General features: G+C 38.2%; 1 protein-coding gene across 4 annotated transcripts in view; it reads right to left on the reverse strand.

The window, feature by feature from the left end:
* The window catches only part of clocka (clock circadian regulator a), a 142,654-nt gene that overhangs the window by 94,067 nt on the left and 31,036 nt on the right, over positions 1-17,551 (reverse strand). For 3 of the 4 annotated variants that reach the window (XM_043690694.2, XM_087988202.1, XM_043690703.2), the window contains exons 5-7: positions 14,145-14,236; positions 10,684-10,773; positions 9,721-9,841 (exon numbers count right to left, since the gene is read on the reverse strand). In XM_043690694.2, the coding sequence (XP_043546629.1) occupies positions 9,721-9,841; positions 10,684-10,773; positions 14,145-14,236 (303 nt within the window). Of the gene's footprint in view, positions 1-9,720; positions 9,842-10,683; positions 10,774-13,730; positions 13,790-14,144; positions 14,237-17,551 lie in introns of those variants that run through there. The other variant, XM_043690712.2, reaches the window with a different exon arrangement.

Genomic DNA, 17,551 nt, shown 5'->3' on the forward strand with positions numbered 1-17,551 from the left:
ACATAAAGTCAAGCCACACAATTGCTCTTCTTGCATAAAAGAGATATAAAGTGCAAAGACTAGGATAACTTAGCCACTGTGAAATTTGAAAAGACCTATAAACAGGTGCAGATATCATGAAGCAAGATTACCCAACATTTATTATTATGGTGTTTAATGTAGGCAGCCAACAACTTTATGATCCTTGCTAATTTAATGATTGTAGCCCCAAATATGGTTTTGAATTGCTGCTCATGAGTAGGCGTTACAAGATCAGGAAAGGTTACAAGTTGGACTACGTTACTTACATTCTACTTGCACCTCTTAAAGAGAAAGGGTGTTGCAGTTCGGGAAGGTGTTGGAAGCCATTCTGCAGCTGATTCTGAGCAGGGAAAGACATCAGAATGACGTAATGTGGAAAAGAACAAGCTCCAAGACTTTTCAGGCTTTGGTGAAAGAAGAGGAGGAGATATATGACTTATCCACATTGGGTCAGAAGATCATGGAGCCAAACTCAGTGAGGTCAGTGGGATTAGTGTTGGGGAATATGAGGAGACTAGATCAGAGGATCTGGATGCCACGCAAAAAGTTCAATTACAGGTAATTCTCCTATAACATATGCTTAGGAAACTCAATTTGGATGTAATGTGATTTGTGAATTGCGGACCTTTTTTTTTTAATAAAGCTGTTCCCATTCGCTGTTGCGCAATTCCATCCCCGGCAACAGCGAACCCCAGCCTCAGGACCCTCTGTCTGCAAAATGCAAGTTCAGTGTATTCAGCTAAACAGGAATGCAATCAGTTTTGCTAGCCTTGAAACTTGGGAACTGCAGTCTACATTTAGAAGGAACTTTATTTCAAATAAAAGGGAAGAATCTTTAAGGACTGGATTTCTGCATGGGCATCACATGGCCAATCAGCTTGCACACTTTATGAAGAGCTCCGTGAAAGGTACAGTGCTGTAGTCAATTATTTTAAAGTGTTAAATTTACTGTACTATTTCATTAAAAGATATGATTTAAAGATTTACTTAGACTATGCTATTGTTTGTGCTAAGCTAACTATAATTTTTGTTTCGATTTATACTAATATTTTTGGTGGTTTGCCCCAACTCTGTTTTTTTCCCATAGGCCCCATTATTGATATTGCACAATTTTCTATAACACTGTCGCATGGGAATGCAACTGCTGCATTATAGAAGAACTATCTGTATCTCACAAGTAGAAAAAGACAGCAAATCTAGCTTCAAATCTCATATCACAGCCACTGCACTATCAGCTTTACACATTCCTCAATGCAGAACAATCACATCACTCTCCAATCAATCTTCATTAACCATGACTAATAGTAATAAATACACTTTCTCAAGCACTGCTTCAAGCTCACACACATTTCACAGTGTGTACATGATCAGCTGTCCAACCATAACAGCCATATCACTTAAACAAGTTAAATTGCACTCACTGATATGCTACACTCTCAGAGGACAAGACTGCAGGTAACACCACCTGACTGGACCTACAGTCTCAGCTGCATGTCTTTGCTCCAAAGGAAGAGTCAGTGCTTGCTGTTATTGGAGCAGCTATAACTCAGGCCCTGCACAGTGACAGGGCTGAAACCAAAGATAAAGGAATCCTATGTACAATCCTCTCCCCATCCTCCTCATCCCATAACCCTTTCCTATTTGCAAACACAATTTCGCAAGTTAACTTTCAGTCTTGATTAACTGGAGAATTTATCATGGTCATGTCTCTTCCAGAGTTCACTTGACAATCAATCAGCACTGTTCCCCTCATATAGTGTAATCTTTCTGTTCCCTTTACTTTGATATTCCTTATAGATTATCCTGATGACAGCAAGACAAAAAGCTTTGACACGATGGCTATTTCTTTCAGAAATATCAAATCCTATACTGCCACACAACTAAAATGTAAACTGCATTAATAAGTATGGGCAATGATGCTTAATTCAGAATCAAGTAGCTGAAATTGAGAGACCATTTTTCTCCTTATTGGTACATTGTGGACAACATGGTTCTAAGTCAGAACAGTGTGTGACTTAAGGAACTTACAGGTGATGGTATTCAGAGGATGCAGTTAACTTTGTCTTTCTGTGTTTCAGGACACAGGCTTGGATGGTGCAAAAGAGGTCTCGCTGAAATACTGCAGTGAAACTTGTAGACAATACACAGCTGTCACGGTGCCAATGTGTAGCAATGGAATGTTAATGATGATGGATGGGTTGTCAATCAAGTGAACAACTTTGTCTTGGACAGTGTCAAGCATCAGTGCTATTGAATTACACTCGTTCAAGGAAAGTGGACAGCATTCCATCATATTGCTGACTTGTGCCTTGTAGACAGTGCACAGGCACTGGGGAGTCAGGAGCATAATTATTCACCACAGAATTCCTAGCCTCTGACCAGCTCTAATCTACAGTATGTACATGGTTGGTATAGTTCAGCTTCAGGTCTACAGTAACACTCAGGATAGTAATGGTGGGGGATTAAATTATGACAATGCCAATGAATGTCAAGGGATGAAGGTTAGATTCTCTTTTGTTGGTGGAGGTTACAATGTGGTACTTGTGTGGAATGAGCATCATTACCTGACATTTGCACAATGTCAATGATTCTTGCCACTTATCAGCCCAAGTTTGATTGTTATTTAGGTCTAAGCTACATATGGACACAGACTGCATCAATACCTGAGTAGTCAAAAATGGGCCTTGAAGATTGTGTCATCATCAGTGAACATCCCCATCTCTGACTTCATCATAAAACAAAGGTCACTGGTGAAGCAGCTGGAGATGGGTTGGCCTAAGACACAATTTTGATGAATTCCTGCAGTAATAATAATCTTCCTCAATCATCTTACTTTGAACTGGGTATGACTAAACCAGAGGAGACCTTTTTATATGATCCACATTAATTACAGTTTTGCTAGGACTCCTTAACCCCATACTCAGTCAAATGCTGCCTTGATGTCTTACCCTCTGATCTGAAGTTCAGCACTTTTGTCCATGTTTGGACCAAGGCTGTAATGAGGTCAGGTGGTGAGTGGCCCTTCAGAAACCAATTGAGCATCAGTCAGCAGATTATTCCTTTACATATGCCATTTGCTAGCATTGCTGATGACATTTTATTCCTGATGAAGGGATTTTGCCCGAAACGTCGATTTTCCTGCTCCTCAGATGCTGCCTGACCTGCTGTGCTTTTCCAGCACCACTCTGATCTAAACTCTGGTTTCCACCATCTGCAGTCCTCACTTGTGCCTCGACATTTTCTATCACTTTGCTGATGATTGAGAATAGACTGATAGGGTGGTTATTACCCAAGTTTGACTTTGTTTTGCTTTTTGTGCACAGGACATATGTAAGCAGTATTCCAAATTGTCAGACAGACGTGAATATTGTAGTTAGAGGCACCGCTGGTTTTGGTGTACATCTTCAGAACCATTCCCAAAATGTTGGCAGGACCAATAGCCTTTGCAGTATCAACTATCGTCAGTCATTTCTTGATATCACACGGAATGTACTGAATTAGTTGAACACTGGGATCTGTGATGCTGGAGGACCTCAATAGGAGATCCAAGTACACATGATAAACCATTACTTTGAAGTTTAACCTCTCAAAGCATTGCAATCTTGTCTAGGACTTCATTTAACTTTGTATTTGAAGTTGTTTTTATGAAATAAAATCAAAATGTTTCAAGAACTGCATCGTAAACTTGACAAAATACTTGCTGCAAAGGTTTTGATTTCCTTTGATATCACATTATCCAGACGACACTTACAAGAGTTTCCAAATTTGAATTTTCTCAGCATTGAATTAAAGACATGATATGGGGGTATTCCTGTTATGATGTTTCCAGCAATCAAATTTTTGACTTGATAATTTTCTGCAATGACTTAAGAAGAGTGCTACTTATATGTCCCTTATGTGTCTCAGAGTACATTGATCCTTCCAATTTTAAAACAAAGAATTCAAAATATCCGATCTTGAAAGAAAGAGAGAGATTTCAAATTAAAACACTTAAGGCGCTATCAATGTCTGTATCAAGTAGACAAATGTTTTGGATTTCTATCAAAAATGAAATAGCCCTGTGACTAAAATAGGACACAAGATATCTAATATTGCACTATTTAAAGACATTATTGAAGTCAAAGACAAAACATAAGTATTACCATGTTAAATAATGGTAAGTACTGTTAATTCTATGACTATAAATATGGTCATAACAGCCTATATTTCACAAGATGATTCTAAATGAACTAGAGCATTTATGGAAATACCTAAATTTACTTTCGTCCTTTATTTTCAATACTGCAGTTGATACGTTGAGGTGATAAGTTGACCACATTAAAATGTATGTATAAAATCTGCACACTTACAAGAGGCATTTGTGGGTAAATAAACATTACAATTACTCAATTCCTCAAGGTTTTTACCTGGTTGATAATCTGTAATTATAAGCTGAGAAAAGAAATCTTTTCATTAAGAATATTTGCTTCACAATGGATGCTTCAGGGCAATCCACATCCAACAACCTGCTATAGATATTCTGTTTGCTGATTAATAGTTATAACAAACTGCACCACGGTAGGTGAGACATCCATAACATTTTAAATTTAACAATCCACAACATTCTGGAAAAACAGGCAATTTGGTTGATCTTCCAATGTTAACTAATACTTCATACAGTTCTATACATTGGTCAAAAATTAATATTTTCTTCCTTGGGCCATTATCAATTTATATCTAAATTATCACTGAAATCTATCCATTAGCTTTTGAAATACATTGTTTAGAGATGGCACTGTGGCTCAATGGTTAGCATTGCTGCCTAGCAGCAATAGACCCAGGCTCAATGCCAGCCTTGGGCAACTGTCTGTGTGAAGTTTGCATATTTACCCCATGTCTGCGTGGGTTTCCCCAGGTGCTCCAGTTTTGTTCCACAGTCTAAAGATGTGCAAGTTAGGTGGATTGGCCATACTAGATTGTCCGTACTGTCTCAGGATCTGCAAGCTAACTGGACTAGCCATGGTAAATACTCAGTTACAGGGATAGGGTAGGAGGATGTGTTTGGGTAGTATATACTCTTTGAAGGCTGCAGACTCTACTGCACTGCAGAGATTCTGTGAGACAAAAGGGCTAACAGACAATAAAACATTTCCTCTTCCCATTCTCAGGGCACAGGTTAAAATAAAGAGAATAAATGTCAATTTAAACAGAATAGATATTTCTCATCAATATTATGTTGCAAAGCTGGAGAGGAGGGAGTTGGTTCTTAATCATCACCACTCATTACCTGCATCAGATAGAGTAGCCATTCCAGCATAAATCTATGGTTTGTGCACTGGAAATAGCAGAGTTGAGAGCTTGAGATCTATTTAGTATCTGATGCTGAGATTATCATGATGTCTATGTATACTAAATACAGTAAATCCTCTGTATCCCCAAAATCACGAAGTTGCCTGTCAATGCCAAAAAATAATAACAATCATTGCATGCAGGCAAAAATCATGTTACCGTGATTTGCAACCTATTTTTAACCTAATTTTAATGAGCTTTATACTCACAAATTTCTCAGGAATGGATGTGGAGGAATGACTGCAAATGTATGCCAAATCTCTGCTCAAAATTGAAGTCACCTTCAGTTATTCAGCAAAAGAATAAAAATGGCATGTGAGGTGATTTACTAAGTATGCATATATGTGAATTTTAGGTGCTCCCTCTGATCTTGGTGGTCTTATGCAGATAAGTTAGACTTCTTTGATTTTTGCCAACATGTATGAAGAGATTTCTTACCCAAGTGATGAAAAAACCATGGTACTAGAAAAATTAGGTTTTCTCACTGATTCAAATGAAATAAATGCAGCCTACTGAAATAGCTTATTAAAAGCTACATGATAAACAACCATGTACAGATCAGTGCCAAGAACTTAGAACAGTATTAACAATAAATGAAACTGAATCACACTCTAAATTCAGAATAATTTACATCTGTGAAGCAAATGAAAAGAAACAGGAAAATAATTTTCTCTGGTAAATCCATCTTGCAAAAGTTTTGAAAATAACAGTTTTGAAATCAGAATATAAAGTAAGCCATCAGAAATTTGCTGACCCTTTTCAAGTTGAAGAGATTAAAAAAAGAGAACAAGCAGCATCATTTAATGCCAATTGTATTCTGAAGGTCAGTCACTGGATTTGAAACGTTAGCTCTAATTCTCTCTCAACCGATGCTAGCAGACCTTCTGAGTCTCCCTAGCACTTAATATTTTTAATCTCTTTTTCTAATCAACTTGTTCAGAGATGTTATTAAACACCTTTGCAGCACGTGGGATTTGAAACAGTATCTCTCAGTTCAGGGTAGGGACACAAGCACAGACCCACAATGCTCTGTTTTCAATGCAGATCTCCAACATTCACAGTATTTTGCTTTCATTAGGAACTAAAATGTTTCCCTATTCAACTTGAAGCAATTTTGTAACAATATGTTGATGTTGGAATAATTAGAGAGAGGAGGAGAACAAATTCGGGAGAAATAAACTGGATAAGGCAGGATTGTAAAGGAAAGGTAGCAAATAACTATGGAAGTAATTCAAATGCTGCACTGAGCTAACCAAATACGAATTAACTGTTGATGAATATTTCTTTATCACATAGTTGAATTATCTACTATATATTAGAATTAGATTTTACTGTCGAGAGTACAGTATAGGAATGAGAGTTCAGTGAGAAGTGCACAAAGTTGCCATTCTCTAGCGCCATCTTGATTACAAGAACAGAATTAAAACAACAGAAATAAAAGAAAGAGAACCACAAGGAAAGGACATGTTCAGACTTTAATGAAAAACATCCAGATCTTTTTGAAGTCGCATCTTCAAAAAGGTGTACGGAATGCTCAATCAACCTGTGAGTAGCCTCATTCTTGCTGCTGCTGCCCCAACACAGGGTTGAGAGGATCTTTGCACTACTGCTGCCGCCTCCGATCATTGGGAGGACCTTTGCTGTTACTACAGCCACCGACGAGATTGCCAGAAGTCACAATCTTGCTGCCATTGCTGTTGCTGCCACTGCCTCTAATTACCAGGAGGAGACGTGAACTTACTGCCGCTCTGCTGCTGCTCCCGAGCCCCAGGAGGAGTCGCAACCACCTCTTACTGCTGGGAGGTTGCCACCACTCTGTATGCAACCTACTTTAGCTGCCATGCCAATGCTGACAACCCCACGCAAAAGTCTTCAAATAAAAGAAAATGAAAGGAGGAGGAAAAAACAAAAAGAGAGTAAGAGCAATAACAAAAATAAAAAGGCAGACAGGAGCAGATAAGCTCCAGGCACAGGAGACCAAACACAGCCCTGCTACAGTGCCACCGTCTTGTATATTAAAGTTTATGAATAAGAGATCTGAATATGAACCCTAATCTCTAAGCTGCTTCTTATAAAATCCAAACACATCAGTCTTACTTAGCACTGAATGCTACTCTAAAAACAAACCATTGCTCCAAAATGCTAGAGGGGTATGATTTCTTTCCCTAATCTTCTTTTCCCCAGAGCTTTTGTTGAAACATGCCCAATTATTTCCCCTCAAATTTAACAGCGTCAGTAAATTCTTCATGGTTATCTTTGAATTCAATATTGATTAGAAAAATGCAATGTCAAACTTTTGCAAGATAGCATTACTTGAGTAAATTATTTCTACTAACAATCCAAATTTTTCTTTTGCCCAATTAACTTCTCCTACTTCCTTCTCTCACCTCCAAATTTTCCTAAGCTCCTCTTAGACAGTTTATAAAGTAACTGCACAGTAAGATGCAATCTGCTGCTTTTCCATAGCGGAGCCCCATAGATCTTCACTCAGACATATTCCTGCACAGAGAATGGGCAGAACCAGACAACGCTAATTGTTTGAAAGCATCTCAAAATCTGACTATCTGAAAGAATAAGGGGAAAGATTAAATTTCCTCGTTTGCTTTTTATACAAAGTTCAATAAAACTTTGTATTATTTTGTTTGAAAACGTAGGTGCAAATTCTAATGATACTTGTTCACATTTGCTATCTTGTGACATAAGTAGTAATGTAATTCTTTGGTCAGTAACCAGCCACTGACAATTGATCAACTGATAGCATGTCTGATGGCCCAGAAATCAGTAAAAAAAAACCTCATGGCTTTTGTGTTATATAATTCTGCTAACCTGAATGGTGGGGAGAATCATTTGGTATTTGTCAGTATTAAAGATTAGGGCACTTGAACAATATAGCTTGATACAGCTGAACATTGCTGTACTAATAGTTTTCTGCAAACTATGTTGACCAACCAATCCCTATCAAGCTAGTGAGTTTAGGATTGATTATTTATGCTAAGTCCATTAGTTACTTGCAAAAGAATTAATTCCATACTTTTCTCATCATTCTTACATAGAGGACAAGTATATACTAGGCAGGAAGATGACTCAATTTGGTGATGAGTCTAAAATGCTGAGCCAGGTACATGGCCATGGTACATACCCACCGGAAATTTCACTGCTGAATTCTTTGGCCTAAATTGGACATATGTCATGTCCAAAATCTGGCAATAAAGTTCCAGTCCTGGTTAGGTAACTATTATGCTGAAATTCCTATTCTGAGTGTTTCAAGATAGATATTCAAGGCTGTGAAATCTTCTATCTCTTTTCTTTTGTTTGAGCTCTGTAACAAGTATCTCTACCAGGAAGCAGACTGCAAAGTATAAATGTATTCCCTATAAGGATCGGGGGGGGGGGGGGGGGGGGGTTCCTAAGCATAATATAGAACACAGCATTACAGCAAACAAGTACAATCTTTCGAAGTTGTTTAAAGATAGTTGAATGTGTAATAGGTAGCATAATATGTCAACCACTATCTGCAAGGTTGAATAGAAATAACAGTCAATGGCTTTTATGTAGCATTAATATAGAATGGGCACTGACTGCAGAAGACACAAAAAGGCATGCAAGATTTTTCAATCTTCACATGTGCAGACCTTACCCCTTGAGGGTCTGTGTGTGGAAGACCTGAACTGAAGGAGAAACATAGATCTGGTTATATTTGCTCTGCATATCATTTCATTCATCTTGAAAAGCAACACATGATGAAATACACAGAAAGAATAATTTACTGTTTCTGAACAAACCAATATTCTTTTATCAAGGTATTCCATGACCAACAAATATCTGTGTAAAATATTTGCCATTCAACTGAATTATTCTTCAACTGAGTGAAAACAGGATACAGTCTTAGAAAGATGCATTGTAGAAATATAAGACGACCATCTAAAAAACAGAATCTATCCCAAATTAATTTTTTAAGTCAAATAACTTTGTTTTTGAAACGAAACATCTCTTTCATCAGACCAAAAGGTTTTTTGTAGAATGATGCTAATTAAAAAGGAAAATGCAGGATTCTGGGCATTTCATATATGTTTAATTTTAGCATAGCAATAACGGTTATTTGCCACCTGCAAAAGCCACAGTATAAATACACTTTATACTGAATTTACAATCCTAATTTTTAAAAAACTGCCAACATATTTTTTAAAATCTCACAACTAGTTTGGCAATCTTTACCAATGCTCAAGCTAAAAAAACGAAGCCAGTACAACATCAGAATTAATTTCTACTTCAGAGTTTTTTGGTAAACCTTTATTTATCACATATTGGCCAATTTAAACAGGGGTATTTTTAAGCACTGGAAATTAGTAAGATATATTATCTATCACTTACAGTTTAAATAATCTGGGACCAAAGAATTGCTTTCCAATACTTGAGTAGACAGGAATTTATAAACATCTGCATGTTCCATCTCTGGCAGAAAATTCAATAAATTTTGGTCCTGAAGATCAGACTATGAAGAAAAATCAGACACAATAAATAAAATGCACAATGTTATAATTCAAATCCCTTGATGATATAGAATCATAGAATCCCTGTAATGTGGAAGCAGGCTGTTCGACATATCAAGTCCACACTGCCCCTCAGAACAGCATCCCATCCTCATACCCTATCCCTGTAACCCTGCACTTCACATGGCTATCCCACCTAGCCAGCACATCCCTGGGCACCACAGGCAATTTAGCAAGGCCAATCCATCTATCATGCACATTTTTACACTGTGGGAGGAAACTGAAGCATCCAGAGGAAACCCACACAAACATAGGAAACGTGCAAACTCCACACAGACATTCAACTAAGACTGGAATGCAACCCTGATCGCTGGCGCTGTGGGGCAACAGTACTAACCGCTGAGCCACGATGCTGACCCATAATGTAAGTGACAAAATTGTACAGGGTCCAAAATTGGGTGTGGTTAGCAGAATACATCACTTACTGTACCCACTGCATCTAGTACAGATGGCAAGCCAACCTCTGATGCCTGTTGATCTGCATCATAGATTTGTTTAGCCAATGTTAAACACACTGCTGAATGGTTTCATGGACAAACTGACACCTGTGGCGCCGAGAAGCAAGATGCTGGGGAGCCATGTTATGTGCTAATACTTTCATTTCTAAAATTTTGTACTGTGCTATTCAAACATTTTCCTTATTAAGCAAACTAAATGCTTGGCATCATTTTTATAGCACCAATTAAAACATGCAATATTTTGAACAATGCACTTATAAAACTGCATAGAAGTCTCAATTTAAAAACCCACTGTGCATACAGCTTTAACATGAAAATATACTTACCGGTAAATGTTCAAGTAAAGGAGTCACATTTTCTGACACATGTATTATGCTTCCATCAGTCGTTATGGCTATAAAAAATCCATCTAATGCCTGCAACAAAGAAATGGTGCTTAAGAGATAAGTGGTCAGTCAAGCACTTGTATTCTTAAAATGGAAGAGAGACCTAATTTCACATGATTTGAACTTTACAGTTTCCACAATAGAACTTTATAAACTATACTTTATTTAGTTGTTAGTATTGGTAATACCAAGTTTTCACAGCAAATATAATCAGCATATTGATACTGGTGAGCAGAGCACTCCTACGTAAGTGAACATACAACTGCAAAGAATTGCAAAAGTCAACAATCTAGTTCCAGTCATATGTGTTTCTACACAGTCACTTGTCTTTTCAGTAGCATGAATTTTTCAATAGAAATTCAATTTTAAATGGAAATTCAGAAACTGGAGTAAGTAACCACAATAAATCATGTAAATAATATCAGATAAATGCATATATAACTTAATTATTCAGGAAATGACAATAATATTGGTGAGAGGTGCATGAGGCATCCAAAGAATACTAGTTTGAAGTACAAAAACTAAACCCACAATATGAATAATTTTTCTTTCTTCATCACTATACATATTTAAGATTCTAGGTGACGTTACACTGAAAAATTGATAGTTTCAAGAATGGAATGTACGATTCAGAGATAAGGATATTATTTCAGGAATGTATGTTTGTGGAGCCATATACAGAGTGTCCTGTCACCTAAACTAAACAAGAATCAGTGCAAAAATTCTTATGGTTAAGAAATATGCTTGTAATGAACAAGGTTATCAGATGGTATTAACAACAATTCATAAGATCACATTACTTGAAATCAATTCACTTGTTACAGTCCCAGTACAATGAGTGGAACTTAACGCTAAGGTGAATTAAGGGCAGTTGCTTTAAATTTTGCCGAATAACACTTTTTTGGAGGCCCACCATATCCATCCTAAATTTTAAGATTGCCTTTTTTTCACTGTCTAAAACTGGCAAACAACTGAGATGTGAGTTTAACATGGAGCTATCGACATATATAAATGCAAATAATTCATTTATTCTTACCTATTCCTATTTTTATTCCATTACTTTATTTTTCTACTTTAATGAATGTACCAAGATCAAAGAAGGTTAATAAGAATGTCATTAGTAACAGTTTTAAGTCAGAATAGAATATTTTTCAACTTACAGCAGAACACACTTACAAATCAGAGATTTGAGATTTTTCAAATTAGGAAGCTTGAAGATTAGGAAATTTATTAGGAAATCCAATTCATAACTGATGACAGATACTAGTTAGACCACTACACTTTCTAGAGTTTCAGCACTTTAGTACCAAGTCAGGTTCATTTGCTGACCTGGACACAACATTCTAGTTTAGTCTGATAAATAGCAAGAAATATTTGCACCGCACAAGTCTAATAATGAGCTCTATCAGAATCTATCCTTGTTCCTTTGAGATTGCTGAGTTCCCCTATCCATGCCATCAACATCTTAGGGTGGATGGGGAAGTTACCATTCACCGGAACCCCAAATGGACTATCCACATAAATATTGTGGCTACAACAACAGATTAGCAGCTGGGAGTTTTGCAGCAACTAACTCACTTTCCAACTCCCTAAAGCCTGTCCATCATTTGCAAGCTACAAGTCATGAATGTGGTGTTTTAACATCTACAGGGCTCAAGTCAGGAGTGTGATGCAATACTCTCCATGTCTTGATTAGCACTTCTCCAATACGACTGAAGAAGCTTGATGCCATCAGAGTAAAACTTGATTGGCATCCTCTATCACTACCTAAAAGAAAGACTTACTCCCTCAAACATCAACGCACAGTACTTTCCAAACCTGTATGCTCTATCGCCTGGAAGGACAAGAGTTGGAGATGCAAGTGAACACCACCACCTGAAAGTTCGCAACATCCCGACTTGGAAATACATGACTGTGCCTTCATTTTCATTGGGTCATTACACCAGGAACTCCCTTCCTAAGAGTTCTGTAGGTGTGCCTTCACTATTCCACAGTGCAATGAATGCTGGATCATTGAGTAAATTTCAAGAGGAGATAGACTGCTTTTTAAGTAGTAATGGGTTAAATGGTTATAGAGGACAGGAAAGAAAGTGGAGTTGAGGATGAGATGAAATCACCCATTATATCAAATGGTGGAGCAGGTTTGAAGGGCTGAATTGCCTACTCCAGCTCCTATTCTGATGTTGTTATGAACTGCAATAGTTGAAGGTGGTGGCAACTCACCACCAATTAGGGATAAGCAACAATTAGTGGCCTTGCCATATACCTTTCAAGTAAGAACACATACAACAGCATATAAATACATGCATTTAATTTCAGAGTTGGCATTATTATTCAAATTACAGTTAATATAAATTGCAAATAACTGATAGTAAAACAGATGGGAATAGTCTTCCTGGATTATTATAAAAACTATGTGAAATGTAATTGAAAGCAAGTAATAATATAGATCAAAAAACAAGAACAAGGACAGTTAATGAAAAAAGCTCATATACAGCTTTGAATGAGCACGGTGACAGCAGAAGTTTTGAATTACTTTTTTTAAATTCCATCATGAATGGCAAAATCAGCATTTGTTGTTCATCCCTAACCACTTTTGAACTGAGTGGCTTTCTAGGCTATGTCAAAGACTGGTTGAGTCAACCACAAAGCTGCAGGTAAGCAGTCACATGTAAGGTGGCAGATTTCTTTCACCAAAAGACATTAGTCAACTACACACAATTTAAAAAATTACAGCTAAGCGTATTTTTATGGTCATTATTACCAAAATTAGCTTTTAAATACCAAGTTTATGAATTGAATTTAAATTTCATCTAATGCCTGGTGGGACATGAACCTGTGTCCCCAGACCCTGGGTCTCCTGATGATTAGGCCAGTGAGAATATCATTAGGTCTCCACCTTCCATATATAATACATGTACTAAAAGTATTTTTAAAGTTCACTTTCTATTGTCATACTTTCTCCCTGTGTCACAAATTTGACATACCTTTGTGGCACTTTTCTTGAACAACACCTGTGTCATGCTGCAACAAGCAAGAGTAATACCTGTGTTGAATAATATAACAAGATAGAGGGAGAGAGATCAGAGAAATAGAGAGAATGAGAGGAGGACAGCATGTTAGCAATAGAATGAGAGCCCATGAGCAAGCAAAGTGAAAGAACAGAACAAAGAGAGAAGAAAGAGCACAAGCGAGGACAGTTTTTGTACATCATCTGAAACATTCCCACAAGTCCCAGAATACCATGCAGTGAAAACAAGATTTCAAATTTAATCACAGTAAATAAATGGCTGTTAGAAAATTGTTGTTACATGAGATAACACTCCTATTTATTATAAAACACTGATCTTGTTACAGCTATTTCTGGCTGTACAGTAGTGATTCTGAACAAAATAACACACCTCTAACATGAGCTGAGTAAACTCTTCATTACTAAGGAATGTAGGCTTCCAGTCTTGTCGTATTTCAGTAGCATCTGATTGTGCTGTGATTTCTATAACAGAAAGCATATTTAAATAAGAACACACAGGACAATTGACGTCCACAATAGTTTATCTTCTTTAAATGAGAACAACTAGCATACAGAGGGTATAGTGCAATAGCTTTATTTGGAAGCACAAGCTTTCGGAGCGCTGCTCCTTCATCAGGTGGTTGTGGAGTATAGGATTGTAAGACATAATTTAGAGCAAATGTTTACAGTGCCATGTAACTGAAATTACATACAGAGGAAACTCGATTATCCAAATATCAATTATCCGAATTTCAGATTATCCGAAGAAGATCTCAACGTCCCGATAGAAACATTACATCAAAGAGCTGTTTCAATGCTGATTGCATCTTTTGTTTACAATGATTAAAAATGAATTCAGCTCTCTAAAGTTGCTGAGAACAGTCCTGGCCATTGATGGGAGCTTAGGCACCATCTCCAAATGACTGACCACCTCTCTCTCTCCCCACACTTTCCCTGGAGTTCTATACAAGGGTGTACCCTAAGCCCCCCTTGCCCAATAATCTCTCCAACATTGTTCTGTACAGGGCAAAGGTGGAGCTTCTCAAAAGGTTGCAGTAAAATGTTGTGCGTGTGGTTGCATGTGTGCACAGTATTTTGAAACTCACCCCCAAAGGCGGCAGCAGTCTTGCTCGGCTGCCCCCAGGGATGGTGGCACAGTGTTGGATAGGGTTGGGTGGGTGGGGGCTCACACGCGCGGTGTGCTGCTGCCTAGTCTATTGAATGGGGGGAGCGCACTTAGCAAGTGCTCACTGTGTCAATCTCATCAAACTGGTTGGGGGGGTGGGGGGAGAGAAACTTCAACAATGTTGCAGGTCCCTTACACACAAACATATGGCTGCTCAGAAACAAACCCTGAGACAGAGAGAGAGGCAGCAAGGTAGGCAGAGCAAGGAAAAGGAAACTTCAGAAAACTCCAAGCCCCAGAGGAAAGGCATAGAATCAATTCACCGAATAATCAATTATCCGAACGAAATAATGCTCCCCCATCTCGTTCAGATAATCGAGGTTCCTCTGTATTGAAAAACACCTGGATTGTTTGTTAAGTCTCTCATCTTTTAGAATGAACATGTTGGTTTCAGTTCTTTCATATCTAAATCGTAGAACATTTAAATGTTACATTCTCAAGTAAACTTTAACAATTGGTGTCATGTCGGCCCAAATAATGCATTTAAGGTGTGAGCTGCCCTGTGTGGGATTCTGTGCGTTTAAATGCATTATCTGGGCCGACATGACAGCAACTGTTAAAGTTCACTTGAGAATGTAACTTTTAAATGTTCTGCAGATACTCACACACGCACATGCACACCCTCAATCCGTCTCTCCTGTTTCCACACACAAAAGTTTATAGGGTGAATTTGTATTTGCAGAGTTACATTTTATTTTGCTCAAAACAGTACAAATTCATGTAAGATTCTGTGAGTTCCACTTTAGAAATAGATTAATTAGATTCCCCAGTGTGGAAACAGTCCCTTCGGCCCAACAAGTCCACACCGAGCCTCCGAAGAGTAACCCACCTAGACCCATTTCCCTCTGACTAATGCACTTAATACCAGGAGCAATTTAGCATGGCCAATTCACCTGATCTGCACACCTTTGGATTGTGGGTTGAAACCGGAGCACCCAGAGGAAACCCACGCAGACATGGAGAGAACATGCAAACTCCACACAGACAGTCGCCCAAGGCTGGAATAGAACCAGTCTGACTCAACACTGGTACGGAAACAGACTTTAACCTCATTAACCTTTAATGCGTTGTTGGAGCTGAGATGGCACCTATTGTTAGAAAGGCTGAAGCTATCTTGAGAATGTAACTTGAAAGTAGTTCTAAGATTTACATATTAAAGAACTGAAACTAACACATCTCATTCTAAAAGATGAAAGACTTAATCGCTCAGTGGTTAGCACTGCAGCCTCACAGCACCAGGGACCCAAGTTCAATTCCAGCCTTGGATGTCTGCCTGTGTGGAGTTTGCACATTCTCCCCATGTGTGCGTGGGTTTCCTCTGGGTGCTCTGGTTTCCTCCCACAGTCCAAAGATGTGCAGGTTAGGTGAATTGGCCATTCTAAATTGCCCATCGTGTTAGGTGCATTAGTCAGAGGGAAATGGATCTGGGTGGGTTACTCTTCAGAGGGTCGTTGTGGGCTTGTTGGGCCGAAGGGCCTGTTTCCACACTTTAGGGAATCTAATCTAATCTAATCTTATTTAACATACCATTGCAACTCCATGACACTGTAACCCTTTTGCTATAAATTCTGTGTCTAATGGTCCTGTTCCCCAAGCACCTGATAAAGAGGCAGCGCCTCGAAAGCTAATGCTTCCAAACAAACCTGTTGGATTATAACCAGGTGTTGTGTGACTTTTAACGCCGTCAACCCCAGTCCAACACTGGCACCTCCAAATCTTAGAACAGTTAATTAGTTAAGTTACTGTATTGGGTTGGTTAAGGTTTCCAGTAGTTAAGTTACTCTAAATTCCATCTTTTGTTTCATGTTTCAACTGTAGTGTTTAAATAAATTCTGTTTTGCTTAAAACCGAGTGACTTGACCAGTTGCATCTCACCTGGAACATGCTCTTCACATCTGCCTTTAAAATAAGAAAATGTTAGGGTCTACGCTAGCTTCTTAAAATATTTTGAGAGGGTCTGGCCTCATCCAAAACAGTACCTCTGGGCCAGACGGTCTCTGTTCAAGTCCCAAATGTGCCAAATATATGTCATCACATATCTGAATAGGTCGGTTAAAATATCTGGAATGAAATAAACCTTCTGGAGCAAAAACAAAAATTGCTGGAGAAACTCAGTAGGTTTGGCAGCATCTTTGGAGAGAAAGCAGAGGTAACTTTTTCATGTCCAGTGGCCCTTTTTCGGAATTGTTGTGTTTTTCTGGTTTCTGTTTTGATCCACATTTCCACCATCCATGGTTCTTTGTTCTATTTTAGACCATGTGGAGAATAGCTAATTAATATATGTAGCTGGATCCAAAACTCATATGACATTGACATAGAGATGGACTTTGAGGAGGCAAAGAGTCTACAGGTAGCCACTGTAGATTGGGGGTTGCAAGTTTGTCCTAAAATACCACCAAGAATTGCACATAGGTTCAGTCTGCAAGAATATGAGTAAGAAGGACAAAGTGCAGAAGTGAGAAAAGATAATGGTGGAATAGTTTGAGAGGGGTTGAGAAAGGGACAGCTGGCAAGAGAAAGAGGTAGAAACAAAGAGTGGACAAGAGAACAGAGAAGAGAGGAGAGTGGGGTTAAAAGTGAGAGGGCAAGGCAAAGCAATGAGAGAGTGAGCA

The sequence above is a fragment of the Chiloscyllium plagiosum genome, unplaced genomic scaffold (genome assembly GCF_037043375.1).
Source record: "Chiloscyllium plagiosum isolate Xiang-an unplaced genomic scaffold, Cpla_swu_hap1 HiC_scaffold_1, whole genome shotgun sequence".
Taxonomy (NCBI): domain Eukaryota; kingdom Metazoa; phylum Chordata; class Chondrichthyes; order Orectolobiformes; family Hemiscylliidae; genus Chiloscyllium; species Chiloscyllium plagiosum.